We start from the raw sequence: 19,938 nt of genomic DNA, 5'->3' as shown, positions 1-19,938 counted from the left end.
CTTAACATAAGACAACAATGGAGTTTGCCATATCATTGACTTGTCCTTTTATGGATGTCCTTTTATGGATGTCTTTTATGGATGATTTCTCTGTAGTGTGCAATGCTATTTGGTAGCATTTTACCCACAGTAGAATTTTTTTTTAAATTGGAGTCAGTCCTCTCAAACCCTACTACTACTTTATCAATGAAGTTTATGTAATATTCTACATCCTTTGTTGTTATTTCAGCAATCTTGTCAGCACCTTCATCAGAAATAGATTCCATCTCAGGAAAGCACTTTCTTTGCTCATCCATAATGCAGCTCCTCATCTGTTCAAGTTTCATCATGAGATTCCAGCAATCCAGTCACATCACTAGGCTCCACTTTTAATTCTAGTTCTCTTGCTATTCCCACCACATCTGCAGTTACTTCTTCCTCTGAAGTCTTGAACACCTCAAAGTCATCCATGAAGGCTGGAATCATCTTCTCAACTCCGGTTCATGTTGATATTTTGCCTTCTTTCTATGAATCATGAATGATCTTTTAAACAAAATATTTATTTTGGCTGCATTGAATCTTAGTTGCAGCAGGCAGGATCTTTGTTAGTGTATGGACTCTCTAGTTGTGACACGTGGGCTCAATAGTGGCGATACGCAGGCTCAGTTGCTCTGCAGTGGGATCTTAGTTCCCTGACCAGGGATCAAAGCTGCGTCCCCTGCATTGCAAGGTGGATTCTTAACCACTGGACTGCCAGGCGAATCCTATGAGTGACCTTAATGGTATCTAGAAAGGTGAATGCTTTCCAGAAGGTTTTCAATTGACTTTGCCCAGATCCATCAAAGAAATCATTATCTATGGCAGCTACTGTATAACCTTATGAAATGTATAATAAGACTTAAATATCTTGAAAGGTAGAATTACTCCTTGATCCGTGGGTTGCAGAGTGAATACTGTGTTGGCAGGCATGAAAACATCATAAAACCATTCTGCATCTTCATTAGAGCTCTTGGGTGACCAGGCACATTGTCAATGAGGAGTAATATTTTAATAATCTTTTATAAAAATAATCTTTTTTTCTGAGCAGAATGCTCAACATTCTGCTCAGAAAAATATTTCGTAGACCATGTTGTCAGCAGTTGTGCTGTCATCTAAGCTTTGTTGTTTCATTGATAGAACATAGGGAGAGTGGAATTAGCATAATTCTGAAAAGCCAAAGGATTTTTGAAGTGGTTAATGAGTGTTGGCTTCAAATAAAGGTCACCAGCTGCATTAGTCTCTACCAAGGAAGTCAGCCTGTCTGAAGCTCTGAATCCTTGAAACCAGGCATTGACTAATCCTCTGTAGCTATGAAAATCCTAGATGGCATATTCTTCCTATATAGACTGTTTTATATATATTGAAAATATGTTTTTTTTTAGTGTCAGTTCAGTTCAGTTCAGTCACTCAGTCATGTCCGACTCTTTGCGACCCCATGGACTGCAGCATGCCAGGCCTCCCTGTCCATCACCAACTCCTGGAGTTCACTCAAACTCATGTCCATCGAGTCAGTGATGCCATTCAGCCATCTCATCCTCTGTCGTCCCCTTCTCCTCCTGCCCCCAATCCCTCCCAGCATCAGAGTCTTTTCCAATGAGTCAACTCTTCGCATGAGGTGGCCAAAGTACTGGAGTTTCAGCTTTAGCATCAGTCCTTCCAATGAACACCCAGGACTGATCTCCTTTAGGATGGACTGGTTGGATCTCCTTGCAGTCCAAGGGACTCTCAAGAGTCTTCTCCAACACCACAGTTCAAAAGCATCAATTCTTCAGTGCTCAGCCTTCTTCACAGTCCAACTCTCACATCCATACATGACCACTGGAAAAACCATAACCTTGACTAGATGGACCTTTGTTGGCAAAGTAATAGCTCTGCTTTTCAATATGCTATCTAGGTTGGTCATAACTTTCCTTCTAAGGAGTAAGCGTCTCTTAATTTCATGGCTGCAATCACCATCTGCAGTGATTTTGGAGCCCCCCAAAATAAAGTCTGACACTGTATCCCCACCTACTTGCCATGAAGTGATGGGACCAGATGCCATGATCTTAGTTTTCTGAATGTTGAACTTTAACACAACTTTTTCACTCTCCTCTTTCACTTTCATCAAGAGGCTTTTTAGTTCCTCTTCACTTTCTGCCATAAGGGTGGTGTCATCTGCATATCTGAGGTTATTGATATTTCTCCAGGAAATCTTGATTCCAGCTTGTGCTTCTTCCAGCCCAGCGTTTCTCATGATGTACTCTGCATAGAAGTTAAATAAGCAGGGTGACAATATACAGCCTTGACGTACTCCTTTTCCTATTTGGAACCAGTCTGTTATTCCATGTCCAGTTCTAACTGTTGCTTTTTTTAATGTACCCGCCTTCATTATTTTAGCTATATCTGGATAACTTGCTACAGCTTCTGTATCAGCACTTGCTGCTTCACCTTGCATTTGATGTAATGAAGAGGCTTCTTTCCTTAAACATCATAAATCAACCTCTACTAGCTTTAAATGTTCTTCTGCAGCTTCCTCAATTCTTTCAGCCTTCACAGAATTGAAGAGAATTAGGGCGTTCATCTAGATAAGGCTTTCCATTAAGGGAATGTTGTGGCTGGTTTGATCTTCTATCCATACTACTAAAATTGTCTTCACATCAGCAGTAAGACTGTCTTTCTTATCATTTGTAAGATTCACTAGAGTAGCACTCTTGATTTCCTTCATGAACTTTCCTTTGCATTCACAACTTAGCTAATTGGTGCAAAAGGCCTAGCTTTCAGCCTTTCTTGGCTTTCAACTTGGTTTACTTGCTAAGTTCATTCATAATCTAGCTTTTGACTTAAAGTGAGAGACTTGAGACTCGTCCTTCCACTTTAAAACTTAGAGGCCTTTGTAGGGTTATTAATTGGCCTAACTTCATTATTATTGTGTATCTCAGGGGATAGAGAGGCCCAAGGAGAGGGAGAGAGATGGAGGAATGGCCAGTTGGTGAAGCAATCAGAACACACAAAACATTTTTCATTTAAATTTGCCGCCATCTTATGTGGATATAGTGCACCATTCCTTGAAACAATTACTCTTTTCACACACACACATACACACACTTTGCGTCTTGCTTCCTTTCTTTGTTCTGCTAGACTCTCTGCCTTTGCTGCCTTAATGACTCTCACTAGTTCTTTGAGACATAATTCAAAAGTCTGAACGCCTAGAAACTTCACCTAACTCTCGTGTCTGCTCAGTCTTCTGTATGGAGTTGGTGATATACCATCATTGTTCTTTCCACCTCATACTATATAGTCATCTGTTTGTGTGATTGTTTCTGAGGAGACTATGTGTGCCCTTGAGGCAGAGATATGGAAGGATACAACATTTTTGTATCCTTTCACCCTCCACCCCCTGGGCCTAACTCAGTCCCTGTCATATTCTTAAAAATGTTGATGATGAACTAAATGATAAGTTAAATCCTATCTATCACTACCACATTTAGTATCTTTAAGAACTTTCTTCAATACACACGGAAATGAAATGTTTCATTATTAGCACATGGTATAATTTTATATCTTCTCCATCATTGCTTCTCAGGTATATTAATACTGATCATGTGGTAATATAACTCTAAAACAGTATTTTAGTATTTAAATATGAAATATTTACTTACAGAGGCTCTACAAAAATTTCTTTATTCAAAAATAATTTATATTATTATAGTTTACATTTTCTTTCCAATACAATGTTACAGTCTTCTTGACTCAGCCATTTTTATTATGGAATTGTTCATCTGTCAGTATGTAATTCCTTGTTAGACTTGTTGCTGATTTGATCATTATAATATTAAATATTAAAGAAGAGCTTACTGAAAAATGAATGAATTGATCCTTGATGGGATTAAAGTTATGTGTATAAATTAAATATTGTTATGATGTGTTGATCTATCTATTTCAGTTTTTAAATGATTTTACCAAAACAGGTCACATCATGTCACTTAGGTCTTCAAAATCTTCAATAATTATAAACAAATTTAATTGCCATATAAAAATTAAATTGTCAAAGAATTTCCCACAAAAGCACCAAGTTCATATAGTATCATAGGTAAAATCTGTCAAACTTAAAAAGAACAGCTAATTTTATCATTAAATTGTTTTACAGCATAGAAAAGAAAGTTTTCACATTTTTAAAATGATGCCAGACTTAAAATTATACCAAAACTTAAAATTATACCAAAATTTGACAAAGAAAGCACCAAAAATAAATAAATAAACTACCAGTCAAACTTATGAATGGATATCAGTACAAAATAAAGTCCTAAATAAAATATTAGCAAATGTAACACACTCAAAGAAGGATACTGGGTTGGCCAAAATGTTCATTCAGGTTTTTCTGTAAGATGCTGAAGAAAAACCCAATCAAATTTTTTGCCAACCCAATACAAATAGGATTTATTCTAAGGATGCAATGATAGTTTAAAACATTAATCATATTAATAAATCTTAGGAGAAAATATTTTCTCTGATAACCATGAAAATGAAGTGCTGAAATCATATTTAACAAAATGTAATTTAATAAACTTAACAAAATTAAACATCCACTCTTGATTTTAAAGAAATAATGAAACAGGAGCTGAAGGATACTTCTTTAATATGATACAATGTATTTCAACCCAAAAGCCAGCATTTTTTAGTGACAGATACTAGAATGATGTCCTCTATCATCATTACATTTTTAATCAATTCATATTTACATTTTAGTAATTAGCAGTGAAAGAATGACTTACATTTTGGCATTCTGAGTTACAAAGGAATGGATAAAATAACTCCCCTCAAAATGAAATTGATTAAGGTTAAAGATGTTTTGCAGCTTTTTTAGAAAGTAAAATATAAATATAAACAATCCTTTTAAACATTCTTGAAGGTGAATTTTTCCTAGAAAAAAATAACATTAGGCCATGGAAGGGCACTACCAGCTGTTACTCTGAGAAAGTCAAATGAGCAAAGGTGGCCTTGTGGTGGTGGCCACATCACCAATATTTTTTAATACAGTTCTTAAGGTCCTAATCAATTCAGGCAGTCAAGAAACAGAAATGAGATATTTAAAAATTGGAAAAATCTAGATGTAAAAACATTATTATTTACGAGGGATATGTTTATGTAATTAGAAAACTCAAGAATATCAACTGAAAAATGATCACATGCTTTTGAATACAGTAAGATGGCTGCATATGAAATTGATATAGAGAAATCTAGCTTTCCTTTATATCAATAACAACCAGTTAGAAGATGTCATAGAAGGAGAGAGTCTGTTTATAACATCAAAAATAAAAACTACCAAGATATACACTTATGAAAGAATATTCAAGAGCTAGATGAAAACTTTAAAAACTCCAACAGAACACATACACACACACATACACACACATCCTGAACAGAAAAAAACGTATATCATTTTCTTGAATAGGAAGACTATGTTAGTAAAGATAAGCTAGGTTTTGCTGTTTTAACAAATAATCCCCAAATCTCAATGACTATAAACAACAAAAGTTTATCTGTTGCTCATAGTACAAATCCATCATAGCTTTGCAGAAAAGAACTTCATTTTAGACTCTTAGGAACACAGGCTAACAGAACAGCCATCACCTTGAACACTATAGCTTATCATGCCAATGGAAAAGGAGACTCTAGAGGGTCTCCAACTGACAATAGCAAGCTTAGCGCAGAAAAGACACACATTAATTCTGCTCACATCTCAAGGACAAGTACTAGGAAACAGTAATAATAACTATCACAAAAACTCAGCATCATAAAAATAAAACTACAGCAAATAACAGTAATCCAAGTCTATGTCCCAACCAATAATGCTGAAGAAGCTGAAGTTGAACGGTTCTATGAAGACCTACAAGACCTTCTAGAACTAACACATCCCCCCAAAAATGTTCTTTTCAACAGAGGGGACTGGAATGCAAAAGTAGGAAGTCAAGAGATACCTGGAGTAACATGAAAATTTGGTCTTGGATTACAGAATGGAGCAGGGCAAAGGCTAACAGAGAGAGGCCAAGAGAATGCACTGGTCATAGCAAACACCCTCTTCCAACAACACAAGAGAAGACTCTATATGTGGACATCACCAGATGGTCAATACTGAAATCAGATTGATTATATTCTTTGCAGCCAAAGATGGAGAAGCTCTATATAGTCAGCAAAAACAAGACTGGGAGCTGAGTGTGGCTCAGATCATGAACTCCTTATTGCAAAATTTAGATGTAAATTGAAGAAAGTACTTGTACTACCTGGGAAGCCCCAAAATACTAATAATCAACTATTAAAGTACTAAAAGAAATCTCAAAATAATTAAAAAAAAATATATTTCTCAGAGTGGAAAGGGCTTTTTAAAATAAGGCACAATGCATTATTGAAAATATTAATATAAACATTAACTCTTTATTGCCAAATTCAGACATAAATTGAAGAAAGTGGGGAAAACCACTAGACCATTCAGGTATGACCCACATCAAATCCTTATGATTATACAGTGAAAGTGAGAAATAGATTTAAGGGACTGGATTGGATAGACAGAGTGCCTGATGAACTATGGACAGAGGTTCATGACATTGTACAGGAGACAGGGAGCAAGACCATCCCCAAGAGAAAAAAAAAAAGAAAAAAAGCAAAATGGCTGTCTGAGGAGGCCTTACAAATAGCTATGAAAAGAAGAGAAGCAAAAAGCAAAGGAGAAAAGGAAAGATACACTCATTTAAATGCAGAGTTCCAAAGAACTGCAAGGAGAGATAAGAAAGCCTTCCTCAGCGAGCAATGCAAAGGGAATAGAGGAAAACAATAGAATGGGAAAGACTAGAGATCTCTTCAAGAAAATTAGAGATACCAAGGGAACATTTTATGCAAAGATGGGCTCAATAAAGGCCAGAAATGATATGGACCTGACAGAAGCAGAATATATTAAGAAGAGGTGGCAAGAATACAAAGAAGAACTGTACAAAAAAGATCTTCATGACCCAGATAATCATGATGGTGTGATCACTTACCTAGAGCCAGACATCCTGGAATGTGAAGTCAAGTGGGCCCTTAGGCAGTATCACTGTGAACAAACCTAGCAGAGATGATGGAATTCCAGTTGAGCTATTTCAAATCCTGAAAGATGATGCTGTGAAAGTGTTGCACTCAATATGTCAGCAAATTTGGAAAACTCAGCAGTGGCCACAGGACTGGAAAAGGTCAGTTTTCATTCCAATCCCAAAGAAAGGCAATGCCAAAGAATACTCAAACTACTGCACCATTGCACTCATCTCACACACTAGTAAAGTAATGCTCAAAATTCTCCAAGACAGGCTTCAACAGTATGTGAACCATGAACTTCCAGATGTTCAAGCTGGATTTAGAAAAGGCAGAGGAACCAGAGATCAAATTGCCATCTGCTGGGTCATTGAAAAACAAGAGAGTTCCAGAAAAACATCTATTTCTGCTTTATTGACTATGCCAAAGCCTTTGACTGTGGGGATCACAATCAACTGGAAAATTCTGAAAGAGATGGGAATTCCAGACCACCTGACCTGCCTCTTGAGAAACCTGTATGCAGGTCAGGAAGCAACAGTTAGAACTGGACATGGAACAACAGACTGGTTCCAAATAGGAAAAGGAGTACGTCAAGGCTGTATATTGTCACCCTGCTTATTTAACTTCTATGCAGAGTACATCATGAGAAACGCTGGGCTGGAGGGAGCACAAGCTGGTATCAAGATTTCCTGGAGAAATATCAATAACTTCAGATATGCCGATGATACCACCCTTATGGCAGAAAGTGAAGAAGAACTAAAGAACCTCTTGATGAAAGTGAAAGAGGAGAGTGAAAAGTTGTGTTAAAGTTCAACATTCAGAAAACTAAGATCATGGCATCTGGTCCCATCACTTCATGGCAAATAAATGGGGAAACAGTGGAATCAGTGGCTGACTTTATCTTGGGGGGCTCCAAAATCACTGCAGATGGTGATTCAAGCCATGAAATTAAAAGCCATTTACTCCTTGGAAGGAAAGTCATGACCAACCTAGACAGCATATTAAAAAGCAGCGACATTACTTTGCCAACAAAGGTCCGTCTAGTCAAGGCTATGATTTTTACAGTAGTTACGTATGGATGTGAGAGTTGGACTATAAACAAAGCTGAGTGCTGAAGAATTGATGCTTTTGAACTGTGGTATTGGAAAAGACTCTTGAGAGTCCCTTGGACAGCAAGGAGATCCAACCAGTCCATTCTAAAGGAAATCAGTCCTGAATATTCATTGGAAGGACTGATGCTGAAGCTTAAACTCCAATACTTTTGCCACCTGATGCGCAGAACCGACTCATTTGAAAAGACCCTGATGCTGGGAAAAATTGAGGGCAGGAGGAGAAGGGGATGACAGAGGATGAGATGGTTGGATGGCATCACCAACTCAATGAACAAAAGTTTGAGTAAACTCTGAGAGTTAGTGATGGACAGGGAGGCCTGGTGTGCTGCAGTTCATGGAGTCACAAAGAGCCGGGCACTACTGAGCGACTGAACTGAACTGAATATAAACATATAAAAATATAAATTATTTAGAAAGCAAAACCCACCAAAAGGAGAGTCTAAACACAAGCGGGGAAAGTTTTGTAGTTTATATCACAGACAAGGGTCTAATTTTCTCAATATTTGAACAGGTCCCAGAAATCAATTAAAAAAGCAACAGAAATAAAACCAAAAATAAACAATTGGGACCTAATTAAACTTAAAAGCTTTTGCACAACAAAGGAAACTGTAAGCAAGGTAAAAAGACAGCCTTCAGAATGGGAGAAAATAATAGCGAATGAAGCCAACTGACAATTAATCTCCAAAATATTGAAGCAGCATATGTAGCTCAATACCAGAAAAATGAATGACCCAATCAAAAATCGAGCAAAAAAACTAAAAAGACATCTTTGCAAAGAAGACAAATGGCTAATAAACACATGAAAAGATGCTCAACATCACTCATTATCAGAAAAATGCAAATCAAAACCACAATGAGGTACCATCTCAGGCCAGTCAGAATGGCTGCTATCAAAAAGTCTACAAACAATAAATGTTGGAGAGGGTATGGAGAAAAGGGAACCCTCTTACACTGTTGGTGGGAATGCAAACTAGTACAACCACTATGGAGAACAGTGTGGAGATTTCTTAAAAAACTGGAAATAGAACTGCCGTATGACCCAGCAATCCCACTTCTGGGCATGCACATTGAGGAAACCAGAATTGAAAGAGACACATGTACCCCAATGTTTATTGCAGCACTGTTTACAATAGCCAGGACATGGAAGCAACCTAGATGTTCATCAGCAGACAAATGGATAAGAAAGTTGTGGTACATATACACAATGGCGTATTACTCAGCTATATCAAAAAAAGAACACATTTGAGTCTGTTCTAATGAGGTGGATGAAACTGGAGCCTATTATACAGAGTGAAGTAAGTCAGAAAGAGAAACATCAATACAGAATATTAACACGTATATATGGAATTTAGAAAGACAGTAACAACAACCCTATATGTAAGACAACAAAAAAGACACAGATGTAAAGAACAGACTTTTGGACTATGTGGAAGAAGGGGAGGGTGGGATGATTTGAAAGAATAACACTGAAACATGTCTGTTACCCTATGTAAAACAGATGACCAGTGCAAGTTCAAAGCATGAAGCAGGACGCTCAAAGCTGGTGTTCTGGGACAACCCAGGGGGAGGAGTCGGGAGGGAGGTGGGAAGGGGCTTCAGGATGAGGGGATGCATGTGCACCCATGGCTGATTCATGTCGATACATGGCAAAACCACCTTGATATTGTAAAGCAATTAGCCTCCAATTAAAACTAATTAATTAATTAAAAAGCAACTTGATAACCCAGTTGAAAAATGGGTAAAGTATTTGAATAGGATCTTCACAGAAAATAAAATACAGATGGTTCTTAACTCTATGAAAAGATGCTTAACTTCAACCTATAATAAAAGTAATGCAAATGAAAGCATGAAAGTGCCATATTTCATCTATTACATTGACAATGAACAAAAAAGTTGATAATATTTGTGGGGAAATACTCTTTTATAATACTGACTGATACATAAATTGTTCCAACCTCTTTGGAGAACAATTTGACAAAAATTTATCACAATTACAAAATGCTTACCCTTGATTTAGAAGTTCTACTTTTAGGAACATACATACATGTATACATATGTATATATAAGATTGTTCATTGAAGTACATTTTTAAAAACAGTATAAATGTTATGTTAACCTCATCAAAGGTTAAGTAAATTCTGGTAAATCTAGACTTTGCTGCTACTGCTGCTAAGTCACTTCAGTCGTGTCCGACTCTGTGTGATCCCACAGATGGCAGCCACCAGGCTCCCCCGTCCCTGGGATTCTCCAGGCAAGAACACTGGAGTGGGTTGCCATTTCCTTCTCCAATGCATGAAAGTGAAAAGTGAAAGGGAAGTCGCTCAGTCGTGTCCGACTCTTAGCGACCCCATGGACTGCAGCCTACCAGGCTCCTCCGCCCATGGGATTTTCCAGGCAAAAGTACTGGAGTGGGGTGTCATTGCCTTCTCCAAATCTAGACTTTGGAGTACTATAAAACTGTAAAATGAATGAGTAGACTCTTTGTATATTAATATCTAAATTCTAGCTTGTTATGAAAAAATCAAACATTGTATTTTTAAATATATAAAGAGTGGGATAAAAGACCCTATGTACTTTGCTACATATGTAGAAAGTATCTCTGGGTGGAATACCTGGGTAGCCCTGAAGGAGGGGCCTAATGGCCAAGAATAAGACTATTAAGGAGGCTTTTCACTCTATTTGTATTTTTTAAAATACTGCACCAGGTGAATGCAATATTTTAATTTAATATAACAAAGGAAAAAAGACATGAACGGGAGAATGACCAGAAACATGTTATTTCAAATTCTCAAGTGGATGATAGTGTTCACGTGTGAAAACAGATTTAAAAGACTAGGAACATTCATTCTGGGAAGAGAAGAATACACTATGGAGTAGAAAATATTTCAACAGTTCTAAGGTAACTTCAGTCTTGAAATGAGAATTTCTGTCTATACACTGAATGTCTTTCTCTTACACCTTGTTATTCCAGGGCTTAGTTTTCAAATGAATTCAGTCCTCAAAAGTGTAAATATCATGAGAACAGGGTACTTTGTTTTATTCGCTGCTGTATCCATAGCATCTAGAGCAGTGCTTGCCAAATAGTATGAATTCAATAAATATTTGCTGAATAAATGACATAAATTGTTCCTATAATTAATGATAGCTTTTTCTATCATAGATCTTAATTTGACATATTGTAATTTTAGGTTAGAAAAATTCTCCAAATAAGATAACACAGTATTATAAATTAACTATTTTGTAAAGGGGAAAGAATTTCTACAATAAAAAAAAATGTTTTTTAAATCCCCAAAATAATAAGTTGGCAACCTCAAACACAAAGGCCAAGAATGGCAGGCTAATTTCAATTTTAAAAATCAAGACTAGAACATGTTTCCTGTAGGTCACTCCAGCATCAAAGCTGCCATGGCAACACGAAGTACATAAACCTGCCTGCCATCTCCCACTTTAATAGCTCTTCTGTCCAACTTCACTGCAATAAAAAGTAAATTAAAAAAAAAAAGAATCATAGGTCTTTTGGTAAATGCAAGATTAAAGTAATTCAGAATAACTGCAAGCCTTTCTAAACTTTTGAAGTTGATATTTTGGAGATCAACCATGATCCTCAAAATATATTTTAGAATCTCTGCAAGAGATATATATGAGTGAAATGGGTGTTATATGACATTTCTTATTTCTAAAAAATATACCTCCTTTTGCTATCTTAAATAGGCTTCCATCTTACAAACCTTCTATAAGAGAATCTTTTAGAATACCTAACCTGACAAATACATATATACTGATAGAGTAATGAGGGAGGATATTTGAAATCAGGACTAAATCAGACAACTAGACACATAATATTTACCTTGCACGCTGGATCAGCCTATAGGCATTGTACTTGCGGAACAGGTATCCCAGCCGAACTTTGTCCGTATGAAATGTCTCAATTATGAGATTCCTAGCTTCTGTGTGTAGCTGTGAAGGGAGTATAGAAGATTTTGTGGCCTGATTTAAGAGTATCAGGTTCTTCCGCTGAGCCTCCACATCAACAAAATAGTTCTGTTCTTTGAGCTCTTGGGGATAGGAAGTGGGCACCATCATCTTGGGTTGCTTGGTATCTGAAACTGAAGTTAGTACCCAGGGCTTATTGATAGGGGGAAGTTTGGATTTCTGGTCCCATTCAGAAGGTGAGCTCTGCCGTGTTTTGAGTAGTTGAGTAGTAATAAGAGAAGGTAGTGGCGTTACAGGCTTAATGAGAGTAGCAGGAAGGGTCCCCTCATCAACATAAGGGGCTTGTGATACCGGTGTCTTGTAATCGGTGAGATGGGACTTAAACATTCTAAATTGTTTCACAGCAAAAGGGTCTTTGGGTATCTGGATTTCTTCAGAAGTGTCAGAGACCTCTGCTGTTTGGAACTTCTTAGTGGTGAAAGGGGCTTGAATCACCTTGAAACTTGGAGCACTGGGATGGACCGATACTGATTTCAATTTCAGAGAAGAAATAATTGACAATCTTTTCTTCCTTTTCTCAGAGACAGCAGAGGACAAACCTTTCTGTGGCTTTTCAGGGGTTGAGGGAGTCAACGGTGTCAGGGGACGCCCAGGGGTGGGAGAGACCCATAGTGGGGAAGCGTGCCCAGGAAGGGTCCCTGGTGGCAGATGCTGCCTAAGGGTAGAAGGGGCTTGTAACCCAGGAGATTGCTTACGAGTGGCAAAGGTCTGGGATGCCTGAAACTTCTCAGAGAGTGTTAAGGGTCTAGATTTCAAGAGCTCTTGAGGGATGGAAGAGGTCCCAGGAACCAAGTGCTTCCCAGGAGACAGAGGAGCCCAGATTTGGGGAATCTGTGCAAAGGTGACTGGGACTCCAGACATAAGGGGCTGTCTGAGGTCAAGAAGGGGCTTCTGTATCAGAGGCGACTGGGGAGCCATAGAGTCCCTAGATATGAAGAATCGCCTAGAACTAAGAAGGGCCTCTGGTTCAAGGGGCTGCTGTGGAGTGGGAGAGAGCCCAGATATTGGACTGGGAACTGGTGTTGGGAACGGAACAGAGGTTGATAGATCCTTAGACACTGGGGTCTGTCTGGAGGAAGGAGAAATCTGTGGTGCCAGGGGCTTCCCAGGGTCTGAAGGAATCCTCATTCCCAAGAATTTCTCAGAGGGGGCTTGTTTAAGAGGAAACCTTGATATATGCAAAGGAGTAGAAGGCACCTCAAATATAGGGGACTTCTCAGCAGTAGCAGCAGATGATACTGGTGACTCCTTAGAAATGTGAGGAGCATGTTTTGTGACAGATTTATCAGTAATGGAAGAGATCCCAGTTTTCAATGTATGTACTGAAGGAGGCCTAGCCCAGGGTGGTAAGGGCTGCTCCTTAATGAGAGGAGTTCTTGATGTTAGGTCCTGCACAGACCTAACAGTAATACCCAAGGACCAGGCCTCCCCTGGGGTGAGAGGAGCTTCCACAGGTTGGATTTGTTCTGGGATGTGGGGATATTCTAAGGTATACACTTTATCTGAGGTGAGAGGAACCCCTAATTCTGCAAACTGTTCATGAGAGAGAGAAACCCCCAATGCTTGAGCCTGTCCTAAAGTGAAAGGGGCCCCCAAATCCTGAGCTTGTGGAATGGTGACAGGGATTCTTAGTGCCTGAGACTGCTGAGGGGTAAGAGTGATGTCCTGAGCCTGTGCCTGCTCAGGGGTGATGTGGATCCCCAATGCCTGGGCTTGCTGAGGGGTAAAGACAATGCCCTGAGGGGTGGCAGGGATCCCCAAATCCTGGGTCTGCTGAGGGGTGAGAGTCAGACCCTGAGCTTCAGCCTGCTGCGGGGTGATAGGAATCCCTAGTGCCTGAGCCTGTTGAGGGGTGAGAGTGATCCTTGGTGCCTGAGCTTGTTCAGGGGCGAGAGTGATCCCCAGTGCCTGGGCCTGCTGAGGGGTGAGAGTGATCCCTGATGCCTGAGCTTGTTCAGGGGTGAGAGTGATCCCAAGTGCCTGGGCCTGCTGAGGGGTGAGAGTGATCCCTGGAGCCTGAGCTTGTTCAGGGGCGAGAGTGATCCCAAGTGCCCGGGCCTGCTGAGGGGTGAGAGTGATCCCTGGAGCCTGAGCTTGTTCAGGGGTGAGAGTGATCCCCAGTGCCTGGGCCTGCTGAGGGGTGAGAGTGATCCCTGGAGCCTGAGCTTGTTTAGGGGCGAGAGTGATCCCAAGTGCCCGGGCCTGCTGAGGGGTGAGAGTGATCCCTGGAGCCTGAGTTTGTTCAGGGGTGAGAGTGATCCCTAGTGCCTGGGCCTGCTGAAGGGTGAGAGTGATCCCTGGAGCCTGAGCTTGTTCAGGGGCGAGAGTGATCCCCAGTGCCTGGGCCTGCTGAGGGGTGAGAGTGATCCCTGGAGCCTGAGCTTGTTTAGGGGCGAGAGTGATCCCAAGTGCCCGGGCCTGCTGAGGGGTGAGAGTGATCCCTGGAGCCTGAGTTTGTTCAGGGGTGAGAGTGATCCCTAGTTCCTGGGCCTGCTGAAGGGTGAGAGTGATCCCTGGAGCCTGAGCTTGTTCAGGGGCGAGAGTGATCCCCAGTGCCTGGGCCTGCTGAGGGGTGAGAGTGATCCCTGGTGCCTGAGCTTGTTCAGGGGCAAGAGTGATCCCCAGTGCCTGGGCCTGCTGTGGGGTGAGAGTGATCCCTGGAACCTGAGCTTGTTCAGGGGCGAGAGTGATCCCCAGTGCCTGGGCCTGCTGAGGGGTGAGAGTGATCCCTGGAGCCTGAGCTTGTTCAGGGGTGAGAGTGATCCCAAGTGCTTGGGCCTGCTGAGGGGTGAGAGTGATCCCTGGAGCCTGAGCTTGTTCAGGGGCGAGAGTGATCCCAAGTGCCTGGGCCTGCTGAGGGGTGAGAGTGATCCCTGGAGCCTGAGCTTGTTCAGGGGCGAGAGTGATCCCAAGTGCCTGGGCCTGCTGAGGGGTGAGAGTGATCCCTGGTGGCTGAGCTTGTTCAGGGGCAAGAGTGATCCCAAGTACTTGGGCCTGCTGAGGAGTGAGAGTGATCCCTGGAGCCTGAGCTTGTTCAGGGGTGAGAGTGATCCCAAGTGCTTGGGCCTGCTGAGGGGTGAGAGTGATCCCTGGTGGCTGAGCTTGTTCAGGGGTGAGAGTGATCCCAAGTGCTTGGGCCTGCTGAGGAGTGAGAGTGATCCCTGGAGCCTGAGCTTGTTCAGGGGCGAGAGTGATCCCCAGTGCCTGGGCTTGCTGGGGGGTGAGAGTGATGCCCTGAGCTTCAGCCTGCTGAGTGATAGGAATCCCCAAAGCCTGAGCCTGTTGAGGGGTGAGAGAAGCCCCCACATCCGGGATATGCTGTGGGATGACTGAAATCCCCAGTGCCTGGGCCTGCTGAGGGGTAAGATTGATGCCCTGAGCTTGAACCTGCTGAGGGGTGACAGGAACTCCCAGTGCCTGGACCTGCCGAGGGGTGAGAGTGATCCCTGGTGCCTGAGCTTGTTCAGGGGTGAGAATGATTCCCAGTGCCTGGGCCTGCTGAGGGGTGAGAGAAACTTCCACTTTCTGTATCTGCTGAGGGGTGACAGGAATCCCCAGTGCCTGAGCCTGTTGAGGGGTGAGAGAAGCACCTACTTCTTGAATTTGCTGAAGGGTGACAGGTATCCCCAGTGCTTGGGCTTGCTGAGGGGTGAGAGTGATCCCTGGAGCCTGAGCTTGTTCAGGGGTGAGAGTGATCCCCAGTGCCTGGGCCTGCTGAGGGGTGAGAGAAACCCCTACTTCCTGGATCTGCTGAGGGGTGATAGGAATCCCCAGTGCCAGGACCTGCTGAGGGGTGAGAGTGATCCCTGGTGCCTGAGCCTCTTCAGGGGTGAAAATGATCCCCAGTGCCTGGGCCTGTTGAGGGGTGAGAGTGATCCCTGGTGCCTGAGCTTGTTCAGGGGTGAGAGTGACTCCCAAGGCCTTGACCTGCTGAGGGGTGAGCATGATGCCCTGATCTTGAGCTTGCTGAGGGGTAATAGGAATCCCCAGAGCTTGGGCCTGCTCTGCACTGAGAGCCACTCCCAAACCCCGAGGCATCTTAGGAGTAGTAGTTTCCCCCAACGCCTGAACCTGATTAAAGCTGTCCATGGTTTCCAGTGCCTCGGCCTCTTCAGAAGCGAGGTCAATTTCCATTGCTTGGGCAAGCCTAGAGGTAAGAGTGATGGACTTTGCAAGAGACGCTCCAGGAACAGAAGAGGGTCCACGGGATGAGGACTGTGTGGAGATGGGAGTAGTAATTGGAATGGGATGCTTTCCTTCGGCCAGATCCCCTAATTTCTTAAGATTCCCAATGAAATCTTTTCTTTGGTGTGTCTGCGGCGTGTCTTTCTGTGTGCTCTCCCACCTGTGAGACAATGTGATTGAAGTCTGACTGAGCACCTCTTCTAGTTGTTCGTATGTCTTCATCTCCTTTGCGGTTTTTTGCTTCTGACTTTCATAGTCCCCTACCTTTCTCCTTGCCTTCTGCTTCTTCTCTCTCTCCAAACTGCTTTCTTGCTCCAGATGTCTCACTTCCTTCTGAACCTGCATCATCTGCTGTCCTTTCTCTTCCTCCAAAGGCACACCTTGCTGTTTCGTTTTTTGTTTCCATGCTTCCAACTGCTGCTGCTTTGACTTCTGATACCCTTCTCTCTCCTCTTGTCTTTGCTTTTGCTTCTCATCTGACTCGATCTGCTTTTGTATCTCGTGTTTTTGCTGTCCTTTCCATACCTCTTCTTCCTGCCACTGTTTCTCTTTCTGTTGCCCTTGCTTTCCCTCCTTCACTGGGAGCCATGCCTCTTCCTTCTCCAAATTCTTATTTATCATCTCAAACCTCCTTTTTTCTAGCTCTTGTTTTTCCTTCTCTTTAGAGTCTGTCCCTACTGTTGAGGCTTCTGGAACATTCCTTTCACTTTCTATTTCGGTCAAGATCATTCGTATTAAATTGTCAGTTAGTGGGTCAAGCCTCTCCTGTGAAATTAAGGTGCTAATTTCTGACTTTGCACTAGTTGGTTCCTGAGAATGCCGTTCTGGCATAAATGAGACTACCTTTTTTTGTTTCAAAGCTTTCTCTCCAATTCGTCCTTCATTTTTTATATCTTTGTATTTTCTTAAGATTTTTGTCAGAGTTTCAGCCACTTTTTGGAAATATTCCTCCATTTTTGCCTTTATGATTCCTAATTTCTCAACTTCTGATCTTTTTAATAATAACTCTTCTTTTGACACAGTCTTTTTATCCAAGGGCTTTCCTATGTTATCAGTTTTCTCTTTAAGGAATGACACTACGGCTTTCTGAAATTCTTCTAGGTTACTCTGCTCACTTTCGCCATCTGGAATACCTGATTTAGCAAGTTCAAGAGACTTGAATTTCTTCGTGAAGACTGACACATCTTTCTCTTCAGATTTTTCTTCTTTTCCTGTAGGGCTTCCTGGAGAGATACGGTGTTTCTTTCCTTTTATTTTCTCAGAGGAATGGTCAAGTTTGCTCAGCCTGGATGGCTCTGGTGTGCTACTCATCTCATTTCTGCCATCTCTGTCCATTGACTCAGTGGTGAGCTCCTCTTTATTTTCTGTAGAAGTTTGACTTTTACTCCGTGAATGTTTGGACTTAGCCTCCCTGCGTTGTTCCAGTATACCACTTGTTCCACTTTTACCACCTTGGCTCTTGTCAGAAGGGAAATCGGAAGGAAAATGTTGACTTTTTGATTCAGTGAGTGACTTTGATTTGGTTTCAGGAAAGGATTTTGTTTCTTTTCTCTTCTTATCCAGTGCTTGTAATTCTAAGTGGTGATCGAGTTTGGTCCCTGTGACTTTCTGTTTACCTTTATTATCATTCACATTCGATTCAGAGGTCTCCTGCCCAGATGGGCCTTTTGTATGTTTTTTTTTCTGTGACTGGAACTCGTCAGCCCCATCTTTCTGAAAGGCACCACCTTTCTTCACTGATACCATATCTTCAGTGATCTCTCCAGAAGATTTTTTCTGCTGGCCAGTTAAATCTGGAGTTGTTTCACCTTGGGCTGCATATAAATGAGTTGAGTCCCACTTGATCCCCAAGCCTTTGGTCCCTTTTTTGGGGGCCTCATCTAACATGTTTTCAAATTCTTTGGCCAAAATACTGTCTAAACTGTTTTCTGTGTCAGCTTGGCTAATGGCTGATTGTGGAGAAGGCTCAGGTAACACTTTCTGTGTTGATGTGGGCAATGCTTGTTGCTCTGCAACTTTGGATCGAATAAGGTGTTCATATTTTTCTTCTGCTTCTCGAAGTTTTTGCTGAAGCATTTCATTTCTTTTACTGAGATCTTGTATGATCTTCAGGGAAATCTCTTGTTCTCTTTCAACTGTCTCACTTGTATACATATCAGAAGTATGGAGGTTAATAGCTTTCACTTCATCATTTAGTGTACTCAAAGCTTTAGAAAGGTTTACTGTTGTTGATGATATATATTTAATAGCATTATTTTCCAGTTTATTGAACATTGCAGTACCTATGAGTTCCTGAAGCATATCTTGGATTTCTGACACCTTTGTTTTTGTGGCAAATTGATCACTAATCATCTGATCTGGTCTTAAAGCATGAGCTGTTGCAGGTCGCTTTATAACTCTTTCTTTCCATGATTTCCATAGAGAACTTCTAGATGCTAGAAGAAAAAAAAAGCATAAAACATAAATGAGATTGCATTTCTCCTTTTGTGCTGTGCTCTAAGTTTAAGATTAAGGAATTTAGCCCAAATTAACAGATAGATATAGAATGAAGTTTCATTAGGGAAATTTGGCCCCAAAATAATTTTCAATATTTTCAAAAGAATGACTCTTTCCCCACAATTATCTAGAAGTTCTTCTTCCAGAGTTTAGGAGAAGAACTCAGCTGTGACCTCAACTTATTTTAGGTTACAATTTTGAGATTAGATTAGGATGAATATCAAAATTTTCCTTTGGTTTTATGCTTGGTGCTTTCCATTTTCTTTAATGGGTTCCTATCTTTCTTTTTCCCCTTTTCTGAGTCAAAGCTAACCTTAGTTGTTTCAGAAGGATCACAAAAAAAAGAAGGCAAACATTTGAAGGGATTTTCAAAATGGCTGAATAAGAAACTCAGCAAATTTTTCCCAAAAGAGCAAGAAAAAAGCTGAGCAAAATTGCCAAAAACAACCATTTTAGGACTTTGGAAACTGACTAGAGGCATACAACAGATTGAGAAGAATTAGTTCAAGAAAAACTTGCTGTGATGTTTTAGCTTGTAGCTGCTTCCATCTCCAACTCCCTAGCCCTATGGCCTGGTATAGGTTCTACCAGAGTGAAACAGGCTGTGAAGACTGACAACTCTGCTGCCTGAGGGGGTTGATTTGATCTGGAGCAATGCAACATTATAACAATACTACTTTAACCCATAAACAGATTCATTAGCAAAGAGTATAAGCCTTCCTAGATCAATCTGGATTAATTGATCATTGACTGATCATTGACTGACCACTTAGCTATGCTGAACCAAAAGTAACCCCTAAAATTCAGGCTTAAAAATAAAAACAGAGGTTTCCCTGGCAGTCCAGTAGTTAAGAGTCCTCTGGTGGGTTTGATCCTTGATCAGGGAACTAAGATCCCACAAGCCTTGAGGTAAAAAAACTAGAACGTAAAACAATAGAAGCAATACTGCATCAGATTCAATAAAGACTTTAAAAATTGTCCACATTAAAAAAAAAAACTTAAAGAAAACCAAGTGGAAAAATTGGAGTTGAATAGTACAACAACGGAAATGAAAAATTCACCAAAAGGGCTTAACAGCACATGTGAGTTGACA

General features: G+C 41.1%; 1 protein-coding gene across 1 annotated transcript in view; it reads right to left on the bottom strand.

The window, feature by feature from the left end:
- FAM186A (family with sequence similarity 186 member A) overlaps positions 1–19,938 on the bottom strand; it is an 83,942-nt gene that overhangs the window by 15,720 nt on the left and 48,284 nt on the right. Inside the window, exon 4 of the mRNA XM_086403691.1 lies at positions 12,019–18,784. Within this exon, the coding sequence (XP_086259817.1) occupies positions 12,019–18,784 (6,766 nt within the window). The remainder of the gene's footprint in view (positions 1–12,018; positions 18,785–19,938) is intronic.

This window comes from Bos grunniens, chromosome 5 (assembly GCF_055505025.1).
Source record: "Bos grunniens cultivar Pamir isolate PY7600 chromosome 5, Bosgru_T2T1.0, whole genome shotgun sequence".
Lineage (NCBI taxonomy): Eukaryota > Metazoa > Chordata > Mammalia > Artiodactyla > Bovidae > Bos > Bos grunniens.
This window is presented reverse-complemented; position numbering and strand designations above follow the sequence as displayed.